Below are 25,006 nucleotides of genomic sequence, written 5' to 3' on the forward strand. Positions count from 1 at the left end.
ACACACACACACACACACACACACACACACACACACACACACACACACCAGCCCCTCTCCCGCAGCAAACCCAGAACCCCTCAGGGACACACGATTGTCCATCTTCGGGTGTAGTCCCGCGGATAGGAATGAAGTAGTGAGTGGATGGAGGGGAAGGGTTTGGGGGACGGTAATGGCCGAGGGGATTCGTCCCCAGCAGCCCCGAAGGCAGAGCGTGGCGCTGGGGTAGGGAGGCGGGAGAGGCGCAGCGCGTCCTGGAGGGCTCCGAGCCGCCCGGGAACCGAGCTCAGGGGCCGGGTACCCGGCCCGCAGCGCCGCCTCCCGGGAGGAAGGCGGGGGCCGGGAGGAGGGAGCGGGAGGAGGCGGAGGGCGGCGGAGGGCGGCGCGCTGAGAGGTTATTTGTGGTTCGCTTTGATCCCGAGGGGGAACCTGAAACTCTCACATTCCTGGCATAGCAGCCGCCTCCGGCGCGGGCCGACCCTGGGGCTGCGCGCTGGGGCCCGAGCGGCCAGAGCGTCGGCGCCACCGCCGAGTGCACACCTCCGCCGCCTAGCTGAGCCGAGCCGGGCCGGGCCGGGTCGTCGGGTCTGACTACGCCGAGCACCCGCGGGCCGCCGCGGTAAGGAAGGCGGCTTGGGCGCTTCGGGGAGCGCGCGGGCCGGGAGAGACGCGTCCAGCCGGAGCCAGAGCCCCGCGCAGCCCGCCCTTTTCCGGGAGCGGGAGCCCGACGCACCAAGCGTCCTCAGGGTGAAGTGCGCCCTTTCGAGGAAGCCGCAACGGCGGCCCGGGGCAGTTCCTCGCTGCCGGCGCCGCGCGGTGCGCCTGGGTCGGGGGCTCTGGCTGGCGCGCCGGTCCCCTGGGGCGGGGGGAGGGGGCAGCCTCTGGGGAGAGCCGGGTCCTCTGTTTTGCGTCGTGGGCTGGGGAGAGGGGCGCGGAACAGGGCAGGAGGCGCCGCTTCGAGTTCAAGTTGCAGGGCCCTGGGGTTGAACTGGTTAAGTGGGGATTACAGGTGTCTTTGCCCCCAACTAGTCCAAGAATTCCTCTTTGTCTTCCTTGGAAAATCCTCTCTGGAGCCACGGAATGGCTCTCACTTAGAAAGAATGCAGCCGGCCGTCCAGCCCGGTGACGTCAGCGTTGGAGCATTTGGAAAACAAAGAGGGCTCGGGAGGCTGGGAGGGAGGCGGACCCGCGACGCTTAAGACCTCCGTGGGCTACCGGCTACCCTCGCCTGCTCGCTTTAGGCGCACCGGCGGCCTCTGGGTGTTCGTGGTCGGCTTGGAGTCCGGGTAGGGCGGGATCCCGGGCTGGCATGCAATCTGATTTAGAGATCTTTGCTTGGATTCCTTAGGCGAGCGTGAGCCCCAGCGAGAGCCGGAGTTGCGAGCTTACTTAGGAAGGGGTGGCGGTGGTTGCAGGGAGCCGGGTGCGCTGGTGCAGCAAAGGTGCATGGCCGGGGTGGTGGTCCCAGATTTTAGTAACGGCTCAGCCGAAAGAATGTGCATCTGAGGAGTCTGACGAGGACAGAGAGGCCCCGGAGGTGTTCCCCGCTCCCAGGCGCATTGCTGCTGGAGGAGACCAGGAATCTGTCCAGAAAACTCTGCATTCCCCCCCCCCCCCCAACTCCGTCGTTCTCAGCAGGAGTCAGCCCAGACGGATTATTTTAGGAAATTCCCCGCGGATGAAACTCTAGGGCGAACTGATTGCAGTTTGTTTTGCCTCTGGTAACTCTGGAGTCTTGCACCTCCACACCTACTCTGTGTAGGGAGAGAGGTGACAGGATTGGGTGTCAAGAAGGATGGGTACAGAGATGCCTTTCAGACGCATCTCCCTCTCCTCATTTCTGGGCAGCCAGGAGGAAGGAGGAGATTGCCAATGGCTGCTCTGCCAACCTTCTGAACCCGGAATGCAGCAGGGCCCTGGGGCTGGTTTTGTGGCAGAGGAGGGGCCACATTCTCCCCACTCCCCTCCCCCCTGACATGAGGACCTTTGGAGATGTGGGTTCTGTTTGGTTTTCCCTATATCTAGTTTGGAGGTTTGTGTTGGAGGAGGCGGTGGGAAGGAAGCCGGGTGAGGTGGGCAGCTTTCCAGGACATGAGCTGCTGAGAGCCCAAGCTCAGAAGGGAATACCTTCCTCGGGAGATAGGCCTGAACTTTAGGCTTCCAGCCCCCAGCCTCAGCTCCCTCTAGCCAAGAGCCTCTCCCTTGCTCCCTTCCTCCAGTTGGCTCAGATCTGTGTTACTGATGTCAAGATGCTGAGTGCCCAGCCCCTCTTTGGCAGAGGACCTTCGGGGTCTTTTCTAAGTAGCAAGTGTGCGTGTAGGAGGGACAGTCATACAATCAAAGACATGGTGCCATCCTCTGTTTTTCCTGGAGCACCCATGCAGTGGCCGTGAGCACACAGACACATAAACCTTGATGGGTGGCCTCTTTTTGCCTCATTTCACAAAACCATGGTTCTGTTGTAGCCTCTCTCCTCTCATCCCTTCTTCACTAAACCAGATGCATTTTTTCCTTCTTCCTGTTCACCTTGCAGAGTGACTGCCAAGGTCATTCCGTGACAGCGAGGATTCCGCATGGTGAAGGGGGTAGAGAGGGTGGTGAGTTAACTGTGCCAAGGCTAGGGCTCAGGCATGCTGCACTGCATTCGGGGCTGTTTGCCCGGGGTTTCTACTAGGCTGGACTCACTCTTTATCACCTGCCAATAAACTGGGGCCCTGTCTACCCCTGGGCTGGCCTGCTCAGTGGTTAGAGCTGAGCTACCCCTGCCCTGGAGTCCCTCATCAGCCTTTTCTATGGGAAGCTGACTGCAGAAGGCTGTGGTTCCTGGGTGGGTGATGACCTTCGAAGTCACTGGTGTCTTTCTTTAGGCCTAGTAAGGCTCCGTGACTATGACTGTAATGGCAATCCTTTGCCAAGGATTTACAGTGCCCCAGGAGCTCAGCGGCCATTGCCTTATTGAATTTTCAACTCCATGAGGCAAGCATTATTCTTTACATTTTTCCGATGGAGAAACCGTCTCACAGGTTAGGTAACGTGCCTTAATCAGTAGGTGGCAGCATTGGCAATTGAGCCCAGGCTTGTGTGATGCCCCCCCCCCCCAGCCTGGCTCTTTACCACTGTGCTTGGGACCACACTGTAATGGAAAGTACCCCCGGTCCTCTTTCCCATGTGCCCCCCCTCATTGAGCTTCTTTCTGTCCTCCCAGGTGCCCTGGGGGCAGGTGCCACCAGCCATTGTCCAGGCGGGTGTGTGCCAGCCAAGGAAGCATGAGGACGCTGGAAGACTCCTCTGGGACAGTCCTGCACCGTCTCATCCAGGAGCAGTTGCGCTATGGCAACCTGACTGAGACCCGCACGCTGCTGGCCATCCAACAGCAGGCCCTGCGGGGTGGGGCCGGGGTCGGGGGCACCGGGAGCCCCCAAGCCTCCGTGGAGATCCTGGCACCCGAGGACACTCAGGCGCTGCAGCAAGCCACAAGGCAGGAACCCCAGGGCCAGGAGCACCAGGGCGGTGAGACGCACCTGGCAGAGAACACCCTCTACCGTGAGGAGCTGCCCACCTATGAAGAAGCGAAAGCCCACTCGCAGTACTATGCGGCCCAGCAGGTGGGGCCCCGGCCACATGTCGGGGACCGGGATCCCCGAGGGGCCCCAGGAGGCAATCGGAGTCAGGATGAGGCCCTGCGGGAGCTGAGGCATGGGCATGTGCGCTCCCTGAGTGAACGGCTCCTGCAGCTGTCCCTGGAGAGGAACGGTGCCCGGGCCCCCAGCCACATGAGCTCCTCCCACAGCTTCCCGCAGCTGGCCCGCAATCAGCAGGGCCCTGCATCCAGGGGTCCCCCAGCCGAGGGCCCAGAGCCCCGTGGACCTCCGCCTCAGTACCCACATGTTATGCTAGCTCATGAGACTGCCACTGCTGTCACCGATCCACGGTACCGCACCCGCGGGAGCCCACACTTCCAGCATGCCGAAGTCAGGTAACTGCCCACCCTGGTCTTTCAAGCTCTTGACTTTTCTTCCAGTAGGGTTTTCCCCCGGGGTGGAGAGCCTCCAGACAAACCTTGCGCCAGGGCTGGTAAGCCCCAGAGAAAGGCCATTGATACCCCTCTCCTTCCCAAGAAGGAGGAGCTGATGCCTGGAGGAGAGCAGGACTTAGTCCACGTCACAGGAGAACTTACTGGTGTCTTTTGCTTTAATTTGGAGATGAATGCCACTGTGTGATTAGCTGTAGCAGTCAAGTAACTAGGGTTCCCAGGGGCTACCAGTTACAGTAGGGGGTTAAAGGTTAGGTTTTTGAAAGAACTTGCTAAAGACAAGGGTTGGGAATCATTGCCAAACTGTTTCCAAGCTAAGTAGGGAGAAGGTGGGACCTCCTTCTCTGGAGATTTTTAAGTCCAAGTGGACAGTCTGCTTTCTGTGATTAGTGGGAGGCAGTCCTAACTGGAGGCAGGAAGGACCAGATGGCCTCCTTAGAGACCTCTCCCTAACCTATACCAGGGCAGTAGCTGCCCTCTTGCTACTCTGCATTTCCTTTCCTGTTTTCCCATATGCTGCAGGTGGCTGGAGCCCCTAGTGGGAGAGGACTGGGGGTCCAGGCGAGCCCCTTTCTGGGGAGCCTTGGAAAAGGCTGCTGGGGAACATGGAGTTTGATTCTGAGTGTGAAGGAAAGCCTTTAGAGGATATGATTTGGCTGACCTCCTTAAAAAGGTCCCTCAGGCTGCAGGTAGAGAGAATAGATTCTGAGGAGCAAGAATGGAAGCAGGAGACCAGGAGGAGACAGAAAGCCGAAAGGGTTTGCAGAAATACTGGTTCCTAGAAATGCGGCTCTGCCCCAGGCTTCTCCCTTGGTCCGACCCCTTCTGAGAAGCGGACACACCGCTCAGTTCACACACCGCATCTCCCCATGTGCTGGTCCAGGAAACCCCACTAGAGGGGCCTGAGGATTTGCAGCCTCCTTTCCTCTGGAAGGCTCGAGGTCAGAGTCTGGTTCTCTTCATGCTTGCTGAGTCTTCATTTAGTCACCCGCTTTCCCACCATTGGGCCTTTTCCTGGGATAGATGCCTTTCCTTGCTCTCGAGAAACGAGTGACGCCATGGTGTTGGTATGGAGGAACCAGGGGATGGAGCCTTGTGGGTTTTCTCCAACCTCCACCTCTCGTGCCCCCTCCACCTTAGCTCCTTCCTCAGAGCTTGGTCAGGGAGAGTTTCGGAAGCTGAGTCGTGGGTTTCTTCTTTGGGAGCAGCCTTATTGAACCCTGTCAGGAAAAGATAATATCGTGGAAAGGAAGTAGACCACAGGAGAACAAAAAAGGGAGGGAGGGGAGGGGCAGAACAGGGGAAGGGAGAGCAAGTGTGAAGGGAAAGGAGACTCTATTCTTTCTCAGAGCTAAGTCATCCCCAAAGAATGCCAGTTGTGTCTGCCTGGACCGGTGCAGGGGGGAGAAAGTTCATGAAGCAACCCCGAGAATGCCACATTTAGCAGTGCAGGGAGAGTTCGCACATTCCAGTGGGGACCCTCTGCTCAGCCCTGGCTGGTAGCTCTGCCTTAGACAGTGAGAGCAATAGATCTGTCCAGCCTTTCGTTTCAGCTGATCACATAAGGATTGTTCATTGGGAACTTGGGGGAGGGACTTTTCTTTTAGCCTAGGGTCCTCGGGAGCAGGGGAGAGGAGACTATGGGGGAGGGCATAAGTGCTGAGGTGATGGACCCACGAGTGGAATTCAACTCTCATGGAGCTCCTGGGACTTGGAAAATTCCTGGCGTAACGGAGGCAGTCTGTTCTTTTACACTTGGAGTCACAAGGCCCCAGAAAGGCTCTGTGACCAGCCTCCACCCGCGTACCTCTTGCTCTTTGCTCTGTCCCTTAATGGGGCTCTGAGGGTGAGATTACAGCATCACTAGAGGCCAGTGGAACATTGTCCCTAAACTCGGGCTATTGCGGTGGTCCAGAGGTGGCCCCTGCGCCTAAGAAAACCCAGTGTGTGGGTCACATTTATTCCTTAAACAGACAGTAGGCTGCAGTTACCACTGGGAGAGGTAGAGGATGGGCCGCCGTTGTGGGAGCACGTGCTGTAGGCCCAGCATCCTGCCAGGCTTTGTGTAGGCCTGGCCAGCCCCTTGAGGCTGGAAATGCTGACCCTCCTGGAGCAGAGGCATGTCAGCACCCCGGGGATTTGAAAGCTGATTTTGTCAGGCTTTGGAGCTCAGACTCTTCCCCCGACATCTATGTCACCACTCTGCCCTTAGCCACACTACTCAAAAAATGTTTCTGCAACGGGTGACGGGGCCCGAAATAGGAGGGAGAAAAATGTGGGCGTGCTGCACTGGCAGGTGCTAGTGTAAGAGGCTTAGAACGGACACGGGGTAGCTGCTGGGGCCCAGCCACCAAGTGGCCCAGGGGCCTGGAAGGTTCTGTGCTCAGGCATGATTGATGTGGCCTCCAGACCCAAAAAGAACCTTCTGTGGATTAGAAAGGTCAAGCATGCATTGCTTAAGATGCCTTATTTAAGTACTGGTCGCTCCTAAGGTCCAGGACTACTCAGGCTGATCCCCAAGGCCTTGGCCACAGTGAGGCTGGGGGTGAAACAAGCATCCTGATGTTAACCCCTGCTAGCCCCACGCCCTTGGCCCTTGAGAGTCTTGAGTACACACAGTGTGGAAAAGGCCTTCCCCACTGGTCACTGCCCCATGTTGTGTGGAGACTCCCCAGTATGCCAGGGGGCTGGGCCACTCAGGGCTGCTCAGGGGTGGGAGCCATGGGGATCTGTACAGGCTCTGAACACCGTCTGTTCTGTTCCCCAGGATTCTGCAGGCCCAGGTGCCCCCTGTGTTCCTCCAGCAGCAACAGCAGTACCAGTACTTACAGCAGGCCCAGGAGCACACCCTGCTGCCACACCCAGCTGCTCTCAGCCATGGCCCCCTAGGCTCCCTCAGTCCACCTGAGGGAGAGGGGCCAGCAAGCACCCAGGCCTCCTCTGCCACCTCGGGCAGTGCCCACCTGGCCCAGATGGAGACGGTGCTAAGGGAGAATGCCAGGCTGCAGAGGGACAATGAGAGGCTGCAGAGGGAGCTGGAGAGCTCAGCAGAGAAGGCTGGCCGCATTGAGAAGGTAGGCCCTGCTGGGGCCTCAGAGGGGCGGGGTGGGGGAGAGCTGCTGCCCACCCCCTCATCCTTCCTGTGCCCTCCCTCACTGACTCTAGACAGCTGGGGAGCAGCCTCAAGGCCAGCAGAGCAGGCCTGGAGTGTGAGCAGTTGCTGGCCAGTGGTGATTAGAAAGAGCCCATTCACCAGCTCCCTGCACACCCTTCCCCTGCACACACACACACAGCCCCCCCACAGACACCTCCCACAGAGAGGCCTTTGTGTCCCCCACACAACAGCAAGTCTGTTCTAGGCCAGCCCTGGCCAAAGAGAAAGCCCCTCCTCTTGGAAAAAACGAGCTACTTATTGGAATCATAGGCCAGCTCGGAGCACGTGCGGGACCTGCCAACAGCCAAGTGGGAGGGGCAGCTGGGGCCAGGCTGGCCCTCTGCAGTGGACGGCGATGGCCAGAGGAGGAAATACTCCAGCCAGAGGCAGCTCAGGCTGGGGGCTAGTGCCCCGTTCTTTTGTGAAGGTTTATCAGCTGTGTGTTCACAGCCATGGCAGGTGGCCTCGAGCCTCCTGTGGCGATCCTGTGTGTCCCAGATAGCTCAAACCCCCAGAACATGGCTGGAGTCTTTGTGCCCACTCCTGGCCCACTGGGCTCAGATTCTCAGTAGAAACTGGACAAAAGTAAAATGTTTCTTTCTGGACGTTGGGCGCAGGAAAGCTGTGTTTAGTCCCTCTGAGGCAGCTACTTCCAGAGTCCCTGGCCCTGGGTTCAGTCAGCATCGGGACCTTGGCACAACTGAGGGGACCCTTGCTTGCTGGTTCTAGTATCTGATTCATATTGGAGGCCACAAGCTTCTGACCGTCCCACTGTAGCCACCGGGATTTTTTGCTGTTGCCTTTATCCTCTCCTCTGTCACCCTTTCTGTTGGAGAGTAGCAGAGCAGCCTGGGCCTGTGGAGGGGACCCTGATGCCACACACTCTCTGGGATCTCTCCCCTTCCTTCAGCTCTCCTGTCTGCCTCTTGCAGCTGGAAAGTGAAATCCAGCGGCTCTCTGAGGCCCACGAGAGCCTGACGAGAGCCTCTTCCAAGCGGGAGGCCCTGGAGAAGACAATGCGGAACAAAATGGACAGTGAGATGAGGAGGCTGCAGGACTTCAACAGGGATCTTAGAGGTGAGAGAGGGCATGCAGGATGAGGGTGGTGAGCATCTGTGGAGGCCCTGATTCCTCTGGCCTAGGGAGGGACTCAGAACCTCTGCCCTCTGCAAAAATAAGTGTACATTGGCTCAACGGGGGCCAGTTTGAAACTCCTTGGGAGCCATCTTGACAGGGGGATGCTCGTGTCTGTTCTGCACCTTGGAGACTCTCGTGGAACCCTCACCCATGTGGCCCAGAATGTACCCAGGGCTTCCCTCTCAGCCCGGCCCTGGTTTGGAGGGTGCAGCCCCACAGACGGGACCCCAGGGGACACCCGGGCAGGCAGCTTCACCTGAGACTCACACATCTTTCCTTAAAACATTTTTCCTTCATTTGAAACAGAGAGATTGGAATCTGCAAACCGCCGTCTGGCAACCAAGACCCAAGAGGCCCAGGCAGGAAGTCAGGACATGGTGGCCAAGCTGCTGGCTCAGAGTGAGTAGGGCTTCCGCTCAGGTGCCCGGACAGTTGTGCGGGTGGGGAGACCTTGGCAGGGGCTGTGGACACGGAGGATTGGCCCTCCTACCTGTCAAAGCAGTGCTTTGAGCACGGGATTGCTGAATGCCTCCGATGTGCCCGGCACTGGACTGTCCTGGCTGGGAGGGGTGGCTTCTGAGGAATAAGAGCTGGTTCTGTATTTACTGGATAGATGAGTGGATACAAGAGGGACAGCTGGGGTGCAGTGATTTGCTGAGCTGTGCTGCTGAGTCCCTACAGTATCCTTCAGAACTGGAGGTGCAGTGGGCCGTGGGGGAGGCCAGATAGCCCTGGAGGCAAATGGCAGCAGAGAGAAGTAGTTCCCCAGGGAGTTCCAGGCAGCAGAAAGGTGAGGGGGGCCCAGTTGGAATGTGAGAAGCTGGGGAGCATGATGCAACTGGGCCATAGCAAGGTGACCAAGTGGAGGTATCCACAGACAACCGGAAGTGGGTTCCTGGAGCTTAACCAGCAGTGCAGTCTGAAGAAGGGGTTTAGGAAGCTCCTCTCACAGGGGTGGTGGAAAGCTTCTGGAAGACAGTGGATGAATTCACTATTGACTAGTCTATTCAGTCATTTGTTCATTAGCAGAACCATGCTAAGCTGCTGTCAGGAATTGGGCAGAGGGTGGAAGCAGGCCCAGGTACCAGGGTAGGGAGGTCAAGCAAGAGGGGTTGAGCTTGAGAAAGGAGCAGGGTCTTCCAGCCATGGATTCAAGGGAACAGAGGTGTCCCTGGCCTTGGAGGCTAGTGACTGGGAAGTCCCCGCTGGCCTGAGAGAGAGGCTCTGTGGAGAGGGCAGGGGCAGCGAGCTGCCCACAGGGAAAGAGGCAGTGGGATGGCTCAGGTGGAGGTGCGTGGAGTGGCACTAAAGGAAGCCCTGAGCTCGGCAGCAGGAAGAAGCTCTAGCAGTCAGAAGAGACAGGGAGGCAGTTAGTAAGTTCCTACTGTGCTGTAGTGGTGTTTGGGCACTTCCAGAGAAATGGGATGGGGGTGGCTAGTGTCCTGGTGAGGGTGGCTTGGAGGAAGCTCACTGTGTGTGAGGGGCCTGGAGAGTAGGGGCTGTCCAGAAGTCGGGGAGCAGCTTGAGGACTGAGCCCTGGCTGGCAGCACCTCCTCCTTCCCTAAGGAGGGCTCAGAGCGTTGGACAGGGCTGCCCAGGGCAACGACTGGGGGAACGCAACACTGGAGGGATTGGAGGTGGGGGCTGAGCTGGAGGTAGGCTAGGCCCTGCTGAACCAAGCGAGGTGGCAATGACTTTGGGTCCCTGGGAGGGAGGTGGTGGTGGGGGAGGACAGGGAGGGAGCAGCCCTTGGTGTAGCCCTTGGGAGTGTGGGCATGGGTTGCTGGCAGGAGGCAGAATGGGGGCATCCTGTAGGAGAGGGTAGGCTATGGGGGAGCAACGCTGTCTGCTGCAGAAAGGAAGTCACTAGGCAGGTTTCTGGGAGCCGGCAGAGGAGGAGCGAGGGGGGAGGCCGGCCTGGAGGCGTTTCCGCTCCCGGAGAGCGAGCGCTAGGCTGTTCTTGGCTCCTCACTGGAGCCATTAATCTCAAAGCGGCGGGTGACCTGGATGCCTGGCATTCCTGAGCTGCCGGGCTGTTCCGCTCCAGGCCCGCCCCCCGCCGCTCCCTCCCGCGCGCAGCCCAGAGCGACTGGGACAAAGGAACAGGGGCTGAGCTGGTGGGGCTGAGCCAGTGGCTTTTTTCAAGGCGGAAGACAGGCATATCCCCCTTCTTCCTGCACAGCTTGCCCGACCTTCCTGTCTGCCCTTGGCCCCCTCCCTGTCTCCCGGTTCGTCTCCCACCCCAGCCCAGGAGCTCTCCTCCCCAACAGACAAGACAAGGCTGTGGTTTCATCCTGGTGGCTGGGGATGGCCGAGGCTGAGGCCTTCCAGGCCCTGCCAGGGCCCTAGAGGTTGTGCAAGGCAGCAGGAAGCTGCGAAACAGAAGGCTGGGTCCCCCCACCCCTCCCCAAGGGCTGAGGAAAGCCAAGCAGCTCTTCCTTGTTCCTTAATACCCATGGAGAAAACACAAAATTCCCAGGGAAAATGTCTCTGGTTGACCTCACTTTTTTTCTGGGGTCAGTCAACAGTAGTAGGAACGTGTGATCATTGTCACCAATGCCACCTGCTTTTGGTACAGACCCCCCGCTTTGGCTGCTCTGGTCTGGCCCTGCCCTCCTTGGGGATCTGGCCTTGAACCCTGAGGCCTAGCTCTCTTAGCTCTCTGTCTCCCTTGGGAACCTGAGCCTCAGGTTCTGGGGCTAAAAGATGGGGCAGTCATGGTAAGGCTGGGATGAGAGGCTGCTGCCTGTAAGCTCTGTAAGCTCTGGGCTCTGTGAGCATGTACAGGAAGAGGTCATTGTCTCTAGGCCCAAATCCCTAATCTACTCTCTCTGCCAGCCCTAACGCTTATTAGATGCTAAGTCAGCCCACTGTGGATGCTTCAATTTCAATATTACTGAGCTTCCTCATTTTTTCCCTCCACACCAAAGAGTAAGGCCAGCCTGACCCCAGCCTTGAAAAAAGCCAGATTGAGCCAGAGCTGACCTGGGTTCCCTGTGTCCTCGTCCTGCCCCCAGGGCCCTGAGTAAATGAATCCAACCTTGGCCTACCCAGGTCCCAAGCCTTCACTCTTCTATTCCAGAACCTGTACTGTCCTATATGATAGGTACGTAGCTACATGTGGCCCAGAGCTTGATAGCCACGAGAGCCTCGTGGCTACTGCACAGGTTGGCACGGTATAGAACAATTTTATTACAGCAGAAAATTCCACTGTACCGTGACAGTGCTGCTCTAGAGACAGTGCCTTTGAGTTCATCAGACAGGGCCCAGAGCCCACCCCCTTCCACCGTCCAGTAAGGCAGGCAGCCAACACCCTCTGGAGGGCCAGGCTGCACTCTCAAAGGGCAGGTGCATGGGAGGTGGAGTTCCACCTAGAGCAGCCGCTGGAGGATGGCATGGTCTGGCTTGGGCCTTGCTTGGCCCCACAGTGTGAAGTGGGTCCCTGAGCAGAGTTCTCCTGGCAAGCAAAAAAGGTGGTTTAAAAGTCGGGATAGTTAGGACCTTAGACAAAAATCTTTGGACCACAGTCATTTTCATTAGGCCGCAAAGTGCATTTCATTACGAGCCGTGTTACCTACATCTCAGTGCTCCCCCAGACCAGGGGAGGCAATGTAACACTACTCTGGGGGGCCCTGCATCCACAGAATGAGTCCTGGAGCCCACTTTGAGAGGCCTCTGGGTGTGGGGGCCTCCCACCACAGCCAGAAGCAGCCTGGTCCTTTGGAGGCCAGGCTGACTTGGGTCCCCACTTCAGCAGCACCAGTCACCTGTGTTTCTTCCCCAATATGTTAGGGGTCACATATCCTACCTCGAGGGGCTGTTGAAGGCTTCAGGGGAATAAGACGTGTAAGTGCCTGGCTCGTGGTGCAGCCAATGTGCTTCTTTTCTTCCCGATTCTTCATCCTCTCACTTGAACGGATGGTCCTGCACAGTCCACCTGCGCCTTCTCATCTGTCTGGCCAGTCTCTAGTGTCGTCACGAGGCTCAAGGAATATTGTGAATGTGTTTTGGAAATGGTGACACCCGACACAAGTAGACAGTGTTTGGGGCTGCGCGTGTCCCAGCAGAGAGGAAGTGTAGCCCAGTTACTCCTGCAAGGGCCCTTTGTGATTTACACTGCACCTCCTCCATAAAATGGCAATGGTAATAATAGTGCCTGACTGCTGGGGCTGTGGCAAGGACGACACACAGTCATGCTCCTCCGTGGAGCCCAGCACGTGGCAGGCTCTTGGTGGCCGTCCCTGACCGAGCGCCCCCACCTCCCCACTGCAGGCTACGAGCAGCAGCAGGAGCAGGAGAAGCTGGAGCGGGAGATGGCCCTGCTGCGCGGCGCCATCGAGGACCAGCGGCGGCGCGCAGAGCTGCTGGAGCAGGCTCTGAGCAACGCGCAGGGCCGGGCCGCGCGAGCCGAGGAGGAGCTGCGCAAGAAGCAGGCCTACGTGGAGAAGGTGGAGCGGCTGCAGCAAGCCCTGGGACAGCTTCAGGCTGCCTGTGAGAAGCGGGAGCTGCTGGAGCTCCGTCTGCGGACGCGCCTAGAGCAGGAACTCAAGGCCCTGCGTGCACAGCAGGTGAGCTCAGAGACCCCTCGAGGGGGCAGGGGGTGGGCGGCAGCTGAGGAGGTCAGTTCTGAAGCCCTGGGAGGCCCTGCTGAGATCCAGGTGGAGGCGCTCTTGGAAAAGCAAGGGTAGTCCTGTTCCAGCCTTGCCCCAGCTCCTGCCAGCCACCAGCCTTAGAAGAGGCTTTGCCTCTGGGCTGGGTGCCGACCTTGGGGACTCAAGACCTGGGCTTTGGTCCTCAGCAGCAGCAGGGGTTGGCATCCTTGGTCCCTAGAGCGAGTGGCCAGGAGCCTTGATGCGGGAGACTAGCCAGCTCTTAGGTGTCTCCCCGACATGGAGAGGGCAGATGGTAACCCAGGTCCTGAGTCTTCATCCTCACTTTGGGCTGTGTTAGTAACTCTGGTGTTTACAAACCAGGTAGAGTTCTGTCTCTGCTCTCCACTTTGCCCTTCCCGCAGAAGTAGAGTGACCACAAGCCCTGGTCTGCCCAGGCGGGTTCTGGTCTACACCAGTTGTCATGGTGTAATTGTTAAGAGCACCCCTTGCCCAATTTGGAGGATACTTTCTCGGGTCCCCTTTGCAAAGGCAGGCCTGATCTTTCCTACCTCCTTGGCCATGGGGGTGTGGGGACAGGTGTGCCAGGAATGGCGGCGGAAGGCCCTGTGCATAAGTGAGAGCCCTCGGGCAGGGGTGAGGACCTGTGGCTGCCACACCCTGACCCTCTGCCCCTGATCACCGTGCACCTTTCTCCACAGCGACAGGCAGGCACCCCCCCTGGTGCCGGTGGCAACAGTGGATCCCCGGAGCTCAGCGCCCTGCGGCTGTCAGAGCAACTGCGGGAGAAGGAGGAGCAAATCCTGGCGCTAGAGGCGGATATGACCAAGTGGGAGCAGAAGTATTTGGAGGAGCGTGCCATGAGGCAGTTTGCCATGGACGCAGCCGCCACGGCCGCCGCCCAGCGCGACACCACTCTCATCCGACACTCCCCCCAGCCCTCGCCCAGCAGCAGCTTCAACGAGGGCCTGCTCACCGGTGGCCACAGGCAGCAAGAGATGGAAAGCAGGTTGGGCATTGGCATTGCAGGCCCGGCCAGGCCACCTGAGGTGGGGGGGTGGCACTGTCCAATCCCTGTTGTGCCCTTAGTCCCTGATAAACACCCCTCTGCCCATGAGGCTCAGCAGTCCCTCATGCTTCTGGGCCAATCCCCACGTGTCTGGCACACCAGGCATCACGCACATGTTCTTTCCCAGAGTTCCCACCGAGTCCTTAGTCTGCCCAGGAGACCTTGGCTGTGGAGGTGTCGGATGCCATCCAAGGCTCTGGCCTCTACCTGCTCCCCCCACCCCCAGTCAGTCAGAGAATAAGACTTTCCAACGGAGTCCACACCATGTGCCACCCCAGAAGGAAGGTGGACTAGGTCCCTGGCTTGGGATAGCTAGTATTTTCTCTCCAAAAACCTCAGAGGTCCCATAGATTCTGTTCGACCTATGTCTGACTCAAAAGCACAAGCACATCAACTGAGCCCATTGGATGGTCAGCAGCTCTGGGATATCGTCCCATGGGGCAAGGGTCGTGCCACTGCTGTCATCAGATGAATCCACCCCACCCCTTGACCTGCCTTTGGTGGCGTAAGAAGGGCCCTGTGCCTCATGCACTGGTATTTTCAGGGCTTCGGATTTCAGAACTGTGATGACATTTCTGAAGGCCCCCTCCTGGCCCCTGCTGCAAGGGCGAGAGAGTACAGCCTGGCTCCCAGGTGGGGAGGGGTGGAGGCCACTGGGTTTGCGGGTCTGACCATGTGGGCATGGCCTCTTGCCCCTCAGGTTGAAGGTGCTTCATGCCCAGATCCTGGAGAAGGATGCGGTGATCAAGGTCCTTCAGCAGCGCTCCAGGAAAGATCCGGGCAAGGCCATCCAGGGCTCCCTGAGGCCTGCCAAGTCTGTGCCATCTGTCTTCGTGGCTGCCGCGGCAGGGACCCAGGGCTGGCAAGCTCTTTCCTCTAGTGAGCGACAAGTGGATGCGCCTGCCCGGCTGGCTACAGGTGAGAGGAGGCGGCTGGGAGGCACAGATAGAGGGCTAGGTTGCTGTCAGGCCTTTGCTCCTACAACTGCGGCTCAGAGGAGTCACGGCTTCCTGACCCCTTGCCCAAGGGAGCCAGCTTACACGCTGGCTGTGGTGACCGACCAGCCCACAGCTGTCCTGCTGGCATGAGGGGGCATGCTCTAGTGCCCATCTCCATACATTCCGCACCCTGGATCCCAGCCACTTGCCGTTTAAGCAGAAATAGAGCTTCCTGTGCAGATGTCCCTTCCAGGCAAGCTCCTCTGCTCCTCTGAGCAGATGCCACAGAAATCCAAGAGTCCCCACTGGTTCTAAGATTTAATCCACTAAGAAGGGTTCTGCCACTTAAGAGGTTTGGAAACCAATCCAACCTGATAGTTATTCCTATTTGGAAACAGGAGCACTGACTCTTCATTGAAGTTCTTGCAACTCAAGAGCAACCCGTACCACCTCATGCCCCCACTTAGTGCGGTTAATTTGAAGTGTCCTTCATGGGGCTCCCACTTGTGGATGAGGCAGTAACTGTCAGCCTCCTGCCTTTGCAGCAGACCGGGCCCCTGAGGAGGAGCCAGTGGCTGCAGCTCCCCTCCCTGCTCATGCCAAACACGGGAGCAGAGACGGGAGCACCCAGACCGACGGTCCCCCGGACAGCGCTGCCGTTTGCCTGGGACTGGATCCTGACAGCCTCCTGGGGTACAGCGGGGGCCAGAGGACAGCCTCACTGGGTAAGTCCCCCCTTCCCTGGACTTCTGTGGCGTGCAGGGCTGCGGGCGCACTGGGGTGTGAGCTGGAGCACCAGGCCTTTTGTTCTCAGACCCCTCTGGCTCACTGCACTCCATGGGGAGCCGTGCACAGTGCCGGGCGAGCAGCTGTGTGGGCCACCTCTGTGTGGACGTGAGGGCTGGTTGGATGCACAGATGGGAGGAACTAAAAAGCCTGATTACAGACAGATCCCGAGTTCAGAAGGAAAGCGCCCGTGCGGGAGGCTCTTCGTCTCCTCTTTCGTGGCCTTCCTTACATATTTCATTGCCGATCTAAGCATCTAAGATCATGCAGCTTGGCAGGTGACCTGATGGCAATCTCAAGTTAGAAAAGTTTGTTTAAAAAGAGTCCAAGACAAAGATATTTGAGAAGATGCCTTTTAAATCTTTTCTTCCCTTTCACATTAGCCCTCGGGTGTGGGCCTGCGCTTCACGGTCCCAGAAAACCACAGGCGCGGAAAGAATGCTGCAGCCTCCCTCCCTCCCTCCCTCAGCGCTCCCCCTCCCTCCGAGCCTCCAACCAGTTTAAAGTTATAAATACATATGTCTTCCGCATTGGACGTTGACTGTCTGGGTGGAGAGCTGGGGGCGCTGAGCCTTGTGCTTTGTTGGCCAAGGGGAGGTGGGGACCTGGGCACCTGGGCAGCTGAGGGAGGCAATGTTGGTGAAGGGAGATCCTATCTTAAAAATGTGCCAGGATTTAAAAGGACAATCTTGTAACACTTGCTGGCGTTCGCCTGTGCTCTTGTCTCTCTCCAGACTCTGTTGCTACATCCAGAGTCCAGGACTTGTCGGACATGGTGGAGATACTGATCTGAAGAAGGTAGTGCTCGGGGACTCTGAACCATTCCCTGTCTCCTCTGCCCTCTGCCACTCTCGGCCATTCCAGCAGCCCCTCCAACTGCTGTTGCCCCGCTTTCCCCAACCAGGCACTCATTCCCAGTGACCGTCTGGTGCCCGGGGCTTAAGAAGGATGCTGCAGGGGTGAGGGGAGCTGTGAGAACACCCGCATGCTGAAGACCCTGCTTCTCAGCCCCACTGGAAACCCAGAAGGGAGCTGAGCCCTCTCTGGCCCCCCAGCTGGCACTCAGGCAGGGAGGGAGGGGATATATGGGTTTAGGAGAATGATTTGCCAAGATGGCTGCCCATGGACACCAGGTGGGCTGGTTCAGTACAAAGTTGGCCGTGCTGTTCCCCTGTGGCTAAGTGTGGTCCCAGCCCACCTCATCTGCTCCTCAGCAACTCAGCACCTCACTGCCTCCCTGAGATCACTGAGACTTGCATCTCCGGGGGACTGTTGAGGGTGTTAGCCCTGCAGAAGCCACAGCCTTGCCCCCTCACTTGGAGTGGGTAGGGGCCGTTTGAGTGGACTGAGATAAGCTGTGCAGTTTGTATATAACCCCTTTCTTGTGGAACAGAAGATTGAAGCATGCCGCTTCAGATTTGTGCCCTCTCTGTTCCCCTATCCCTGCCACCACGGTTCCTGTAACGGCTGACTAGCCTCCCAGCTCTCTCCCCCTCTCAAGTTCTTGGCCCATGGATTTTGATGCTGGTTGATCCACATGACGCTGGCTGTCTTTTCCTCCACCTTGAGTCTTGTTTTAAATGCCCGTGGGACCCCTATCACCAGCCTCTTGAAATGGCTCCACAGCTCCTGTCCCTGGGACATTCTGTCGGTTTGGTTATGAACCCTGAGCCAGACGAAATGAGCCGCCACACACAGACATCTGCCATGGAGGGCTTCCCAGCACCAATTCTCTTGAGGGAAACTGGAGAAGTTGCCTTGTTCCCATCAGAGTCTTTATTCCTACCTGGAGGGATTGGGAGAGGGAGCTCTGCTGGTGAAAACTGGTCAGTGAGCAACCAGGTGTGACTCAAATCATCCTCTGAATGGAGCGCCCACGACAAAATGGCGCCCGTGAGGCTGGCTGCTCAAGCTGCTGGTGAGCAGTGCCCTGAAGCAGGGCCAGTGCTTTGGAATTAGAGCAAAGCATCCCGTGACAGCCTGCCAGCAGCAGTGACTTTGACTTCGGTCTTAGAGAGTCCCCCAGCTCAGCCCCAGGACCGATTGGTGGGTTTTAGTAGTTTGTCTTGACTGTTTTTAGTTCTCCTTGAATCTTTGTTTTTGCCTTTACTGTTTTTAGGTTCGGTATGTGTTCTTTTATTCCCATGATTCCTCAAGTTTCCTTTTTAAACATTTGCATTTGCTGGACAATTGCATATTTTTGTAAAATCCCTCCACCCTTCTTTAAAGCTGAAAAATACATTTGGTTCATGTGCATTGTTTACAAAGCAAAAAGAAAAAAGAGGAAAAAAAAGGCAAAAAAATATTGTGAAAGGAAAAAAACAACTTAATATATTTTGGATTAATATTTGGTATTTCTTTTAAAGTATTTTTTGTGCTGTGAACGTTTTCTGCCAAAGACCATGATGTGTGTCTGTATGTTTAAGTTATCGTAAATATTTAAAATGTAAACATGGCTGTTTTGTTATGCCATCCTGTACCAGGACTGCTGCTGCATTCCAGTGGGTATAACAGTATTTTAATAAAAAAAAATAATAATTAAAAGCGGTGTCTTTGCCCAAGTGAGAGACTACACTGGGACAGAAGGAGGAAAAGGAAAGGGTTGAGGAGTTGGCGGGTTACCCGTGTTCTAGTCCCTGAGCACTCTTGGCTCTGAACTCTACCCTCACTCCCCCACCCTGTGCTCCTGATACCTTGGTCCTTAAACATTGGCCAGACCATACCCACAAGTGGCAGCTCAGGGGCACTGCTGCTTCTTGAACAATGTTTTTCTCAGTCTGGGAGGGTCTGGCAGATGGGCAGCCTCCCCACGGAGAGCTTTGTCCTAGCTGGTTTTGTTTGGACTCATGCTGTGGTTACTCCACAGTAGGATTGGGTGTCCAAAGGCGGCTTTATCCTTCCCCCAGCTCCGCCCAGCACAGGGAGTCCCAGAGCCATCCAAGAGCCTGGGCATCATGCTTGCCCTCTACCTGGACACAAGCGGAGGGTGTTTGCGTGCGTGGCACATTCTGGGGCCCTACCTTGTTACCTTGTTATGGTATCACCACTGTTGCCCTTTGTCCAAGAAAGCCTGTCACTCTGATCCATAAAAGAGAGACCCATTCTCAGTCTCAGATGTTAGGGTAGAAACAAAGTATCTGTGTCTGTGGGCCAGTCAGGACAATCAGGTTCCCAGTGAGGATGTGGGCTAGCAGTCAGGCTGACCACGAGGCAACAGGCAGCCCTACCGGCTGTGGACACTTGAGGGGAACAGTTAGCCGCCATGGCTGTGGGTAAAGTATTTTCAGGCAGGTATAGGGACTTGGAAGCAATGTCGATGAGTAACCCAGTAGGATCCTAGAGAACATGTCTTTCTGAGCCAGCCTACCTGCGCACAAGAAAGGGAATCAAACAAGTGCAAGAATTGGGAATATCCAAGGACTTTTTCCAGCAATTTTGCATCCCCAACTTTGATGGGCCCCAGCAGATGGGCAGGTCTCCATGCAGGATCCCCACCCAACACAAAGCCGATGCAGCAATCCGCACGCTGTGGCCACACCAACACCGCAGCCCACTCCAGCCTGCCTCCCACCACCTGGACAGCGTCAATGCCTGTCTTCCTGTTACCAGCCCCTAGCTTAGAGTTTGCTGTGTGGACAGTTTGCTCTCCGAGGATGCAGGCCATGGAGCTCCTGTTCCCACAACTCTTCGCTCAACCACACCAGCCCACAGCTTCATTTGCTAAGACGTGGTGTCCCAACAAAATGGTGGTGCCCGTGGCAGGGCATTCCAAAGGATGCCCTTGGCAAAGACATTCCTGTTCACCTCCACCTGCCCCCAAAAGAGCTCTGGGAAGGCAGCCCACACCTGGGTACAATAAGCCCTGACAAGACTGCCATGCCATCCCCAGCACCTTTGGCCAGGGACTCAAAGCATCTGTGCCTCGTGTAGGAGCTAGTCTGGTAAGAGTCACTTTAGTATTTCCTTGGCACAGACCAGGAGGAACGTAGAAACCATTCCGTGTGCCCAGCACATGTGCATGCATGTGTATTGTTTATGTGTCTGTGCACATGTGTGCCTGAGCGTGTGTTACAGAAAAACATGTGAAGGGCACCAGTATCTTCTGGCTGGTGCCCTTGTAGGACAGTGGGGCCCTCTAGGTCATCAGTGGGTCTGAGGAGCCACTTCTTCTCAGGAAAGGGGTTGAGTAGGCTTCTCAGTCACTTAGAAATTCAGCCTAACAAAGTCGTGGAACTGGTGGAACTGCAGGCTGTGGTGGGGCTGAGCAGGCCCCTGGGGACAGGAGTATTTGCCCATGTGCCCAGGCACCTGTGATGAGGCAGCCTGGGTCCCACGGGTGGCTCTGCTGGGCCCTTTGGAGGCCAATTTCCTCTGCAAGAGACAGCCCTGCCCTGACCTCACCCAGCATCTTCACTAACAGGGCTGGGGGTGTGGCTCAGAGGGGCCCCACACTGCCTGCCCTAGAAGGCTGGAAAGCCACCTGTCCCAGCCATCTCTCTCTCTCTCTCTCTCTCTCTCTCTCTCTCTCTCGCTCCCTCTCACCTCCCAGTTAATTATTAACCCTTCCCCTGGCCCAGGCATGTGTCAGGCTCAGAGGCCTTGGCAAAATGTGCCAAGTTAGGGGCAGTAAATTGGGGCCCAGTCATCCAGAAATGGTGGAAGCCACTTCACTGCCCCCAGGGACCCGAGCTGGAAAGGAAACTTGTTTGCAGTGCCACCATCTTGTTTCCTACTCAGTGAGGACGCAGCCAGACACAGTGGTCCCTGAACAGCCCTCGCTGTGACTGACAGCTCAAGAGGCAGCCTAGAAACCCTGGTACCAAGTAGCGCCTTTACTTACCCACCCTGCCTAGATCCAACGGAAGAGAAAAGCACCACGGCAACCAGGCTCTCCGCATCCCTTTTTCTTTTTTTCCTTTTTTTGAGATATAAATCACATATCATAAAACCCACCCTTTTAAAGTTTCCAATTCAGTGGTATTTTATATCACAGCATTCATTTTAAACCAGCGGTCAAACATGGGTGGTCAGCGAAGGCCCCACCAGTGGGCCATATGGACAGAATTAGAAGTGCTATTTGATCTGGTACATTCACACTTGTCGGCTCCTATTTCTCAGGATGACACTTCGACCTTCCCAGAGCTGACAGCCTCCTTCCACCGGCCCAGATAAGTAGCTTCAGCTTACTGCTCTGGGCCGCAGAGAGGACACTCTCTGCTCTGCACGAGAGCCCTCCCCCATCATACCCCCCTCCCCCCGGCTGCCAGAGCAGAGATTTGGGAAGGAGACCTGTGAGTCCTGTGAACCCTGACCCCTCAGGCATTCACCGTCTACTCGACGTTTTCCAGAATCAAGGAGCATTAGCAGGGATGGGTTCAGTTTTGTGAGGCCTGAAGCTTATATAATTTGGGGATTCCTTTTTAAGAAAAAGAATGCAAAATGGGCAAATACAAAATTAGGGTCTTGGAAGGGGCTTTCTCAAGCAAGCATCTTGAGGCATAAGCTCCATTAACTTCACAGTACATCTGCACCCAGGCATGGGCATTGTGTCTCCCCAAAGGAAAGATTCTCTGGGAGGCACCCATGGCTCCGGCTCAACCTTATCTCTCGCTGATGAGGCTAGAGGCTGGGGACCAGTGAAGCTCCAGTTTTTCCCCACCCAGGACAGATGAAGTGGTGCTTCCAGGTACCCGCCTTAACCAAACCCTCTCCCCAAGGGGCAGCGGTGCCCAAACAAGGGGACCTGGAGTCCAGCAGAGAGATATCACGGAGCCTGGACAATAGGGCTGACTAGCTTGCCAAGGACCGGGGCTGTGGCTGGCCCATGTCTACGCCCTGCTCTCACCAGCCAAGCAATCTCCAGCCCCTAGCCAGAGTTTGGCAGAGGGGAGACCTCTGCCAGTTAGCTCTCTAGGTGCCTGGGGAGCCATGCCACTCCATGGCAGCCCTGACATTCTCTACACATTCTTCACTCTGAGGGCCTGTCAGCTTTCGATTCTGACCTGCCACATGTCACAAACTGTCCTCAGATAAATGCCTCTTGCAAATCCAAAGGCTCCTACCTGGGGCCACATTCCAGATGGTTGGGCAACAGTGTGGACACCTCCCTGCACAGGTCTGCCTCTTCTTGCATTAATTTGGCTGCTTCTCCAGCTCCGGGAGGCCCTGCCCACTCTCTGCTTTGCAGCCTTTCCTTGCTCAACACAATGAGCTGTGGAAATCATCACAGCATGTTGCATCAGTGGCAAAAATGCCAAAATCTCAACCAGAGAGTGACTAACAGCACAAGCCACAGCTACGGTTTGCCCTGAAAACGACAGCAACCTTCTTTAATTTCAAAGAAGAAAAACAGCCTTCCTTCCCAGAGGCTTTTCTCTTAAGGTTCGGGTTCTCTGCCTCAGCAAGACTGACTTCTCTTTACTCCATCCTATTTCTCTGTAAGTAGGTGCCATCACTCTCTCACTAACTCATTCACTCACTGCCATCACAGATGTCTGCAGAGCGCCCACCTTGTTCCCAGCACTGTGGCAGGCACTGAGGGCGCACGATGACTAAAGCAACTATGTGTCCAAACATCTTATGTTCCTATCATCTGGTTCATCTTTACACCTTTGAGCTGAGGCCCGCACAGTGGTGCCCCTAAGTGTTGGCTAGCAGAGTAGTCTTGACAAGAACCGGCCCCCGTCTACTTTTCTGGCACCGGATGCCATCACCTTCCTGTGCACACCCGGCTGCACGGACGCGGGGAAAATGGCCCTGAGTGTACTGTTGTCTCTCTGACCACAGGCCTTTGCATGTGACGTCCCTTTTCTCTGGAAAGCCTTCCTCATCTCTCATCTCCATCTCTTGGTCTGTTTAATTTAAAACTCATGCATCAAAATGCAGCTGGAGCATCACTTCCTCCCGGCAGCTTCCCCTTTCAAATTCCCTGATGTTCCCCAGGACCACGAGGGGGACGTGAGGGGAGACTTGCAGACAGAGCAGACATTACTCTGTGGCTCTGTTTGCTTGACAGGGAGGAGGCGAGAAGGTATAACTGGCCTTTTTGATTATACAGAGGTGACTCCTTGTCCCCGTGCCGGGGTCGCAAGTGGCCCTGAACACTGTTCAGACAGTAGCCCCTTAGTATGTTTTGGGAGAGGGCCCACTGCCCTCCTTCTCGGCCAAACCCCCAGCATTCACTGGAGGTAGGGGAGGGTGAAAGGGACTCTGTGGGTGGAGTCTCAGGGTCAGAGAAGGAGAAGCAGAGCCCCAGGGCTTAGGCCAAGGTGGAAAGGAGGGGCTGGGCAGGCAGCTGTGGGTGTGTGAGCCCAGAACCGGCCCTGCAGGATGGTTGGCCCGTGAAGCAGGCCCCAGCACTGCCAACCACGTGGGGCCTGGGCAGCCCCAGCCGTGGGAACAGCTGGTGGAACCAAACTCCCTCCACCTCTAAGAGAGCCGCTCCTGCCTGGCTCCGCCAGCTCTGGGCTCCCTCCGGGAACAGGCCAGGGGCAGAAGTAGACGCAGAGTGGAACACTTTTTATCAGGAGGACATTCCCAGCCATGCCCTACGGTACTTGAGTCCCAAGAACAACTCCCAGGGTTCAGACCCAGAACAGCCTGGTAAGGACTGGGGACAGGGAGCATTTGCTGCCATCCCACCCCATGTCAGCTGATGATGCTCACCTTCGCAGACCACCTCTTCCACATTCGCTCATTCAGCAAATACCCACTGAGCATGCACTGTGTGCCAGACACTGTTCTAGGTGCTGAGGAGGCATGAGGCAGACAAAATCCCTGCCCTTTGGAACTTGCACTCGAGCAGGGGTGGGGTGGGGGACGGCAACCAGGAAACCCAGTACCTTTGGCAGACTGTGTTAGAACAATGGTTCTTAAACCCATTGTGGCAAAAAGACAGTTTATTTTTTTTTCTAATCTACATTTGGATTTCCGGGCAACGCAAATCGCTATAAATTCTCTAGTATCTACAGATGCCACAGTACAGAAGATCCTAAATGCTCTCTCTCCATTTCTGCGCTCACATCCTCGTACGGCACTGGCACGTGCTGTGCGAGAAGGCGGTTAAGAGCTTTGGGGGAAAGCAGAGGAGGGCGAGAGAGATGAGGTGGCAGGGCTAGGGCGAGAGCTGTAATGTTAAGGGTGGTTATTGAGAAGGTGACATTTGAGCAAAGATCTGAAGGAGGTGAGGGAGAACGCCACGCACGAGTGTAAAGAAGGTGCATTCAAGGTTTCATTAAAAGTAGAGGTTTTTTTACAACTGTGGATTTGAACGGCTGGAGGCCTTATTGCTAGGTGAGGGGCAGAGGGCAGGAAGTGAAGGAGCACTGTGAGAGGGGATGAAGTGGGGATCCCGGGGCAGGGGAGGCCCCAAGGACAACCCCCCTGAGTCCCACAGAGGCTGAAGCTCCCTGAGGTGGCTCCTGTGCCCCGGGGTGGGCCTGGAGCGGTCCATAAACCCGCAGAGCTCCACGCGGCCTCCCCAGCCCAGGCAGGGCCTCCCTGGAGCCACTGTGATCCCGAAGGGGGCCACAGTTTCCCTGAACCTGGTCTCCTCTGCTTTCTGAACCTTCTTCCTTCATGAGCCAGCTCTCAGTGCCTGACAAGAGGGTCACCCAGAACACCAAAGACAGGCCATTCTCTTGGTAAAAAGACATTTTTTTGCCATGTTCAATGCATCTACCTCCAGCTTTGAATAGAAGAGGTCGTTGAGCCCAGGAGGTAATTTGAGGCCTGTTCCTGTGTCCACATAGGGACAGAACCTTGACTGTAGGGAAAGTTCCATCCATCTGATTGGTTTCTGCATCTCACCCCTGCGAATGCGGCACACTGGACACATGGAGATTCCTTTCTCTTGTTGAACACACTTTCACACCCGCAAATGCATACTGAATCATATACACACATTTCCACACCAAACATACACCCAGACTCAAAATATACTCACGGGCTTGGCCACACCACATCTCCCCACAAACTTTCCTAAACTCCCCATCCTAAACTTTCGGGCACGCTAAAGTGGCCGTGCACACTTACACACACACACATGTACATGCTCTTGTGGACCCACACCCACCAAACACGTACCCCCAGAAACGCACGCATGCTCCCTACACCTGGCGACTCCCCACCTAAGAGAGTTTCTATTTGGAGCAAACACACAGCTTCCGCGGTGAGGGGCAGATGTATGGGACAAAGTTCACTTAAGCGTCCAGTGTCTCCACCAACACAGCCCCAGAGGAGCAAACAGCAGGCTTGGCCCCTTCCACTAGGCCTTCAGGA

General features: G+C 56.5%; 1 protein-coding gene across 2 annotated transcripts; it reads left to right on the top strand.

Annotated features, from left to right (window-relative positions):
* The first annotated feature begins 461 nt into the window (after positions 1–461).
* Positions 462–18,269, top strand: AMOTL2 (angiomotin like 2). Of its 2 annotated transcripts, none has more exons than XM_040636796.1 (10): positions 462–619; positions 3,206–3,976; positions 6,801–7,107; positions 8,120–8,264; positions 8,631–8,723; positions 12,597–12,892; positions 13,636–13,943; positions 14,704–14,921; positions 15,490–15,666; positions 16,462–18,269. In XM_040636796.1, exons 2-10 carry the CDS (start codon positions 3,267–3,269, stop codon positions 16,518–16,520), a joined length of 2,313 nt encoding a protein of 770 aa, XP_040492730.1. In that variant the 5' UTR covers positions 462–619; positions 3,206–3,266; the 3' UTR covers positions 16,521–18,269. The 2 variants fall into 2 exon arrangements, with proteins under 2 accessions (XP_040492730.1, XP_040492729.1); XM_040636795.1 differs by having other exon boundaries at positions 467–619; positions 15,487–15,666.
* Positions 18,270–25,006: the final 6,737 nt, after the last annotated feature.

This window comes from Ursus maritimus, unplaced genomic scaffold (genome assembly GCF_017311325.1).
Source record: "Ursus maritimus isolate PB19 unplaced genomic scaffold, ASM1731132v1 scaffold_20, whole genome shotgun sequence".
NCBI lineage: Eukaryota > Metazoa > Chordata > Mammalia > Carnivora > Ursidae > Ursus > Ursus maritimus.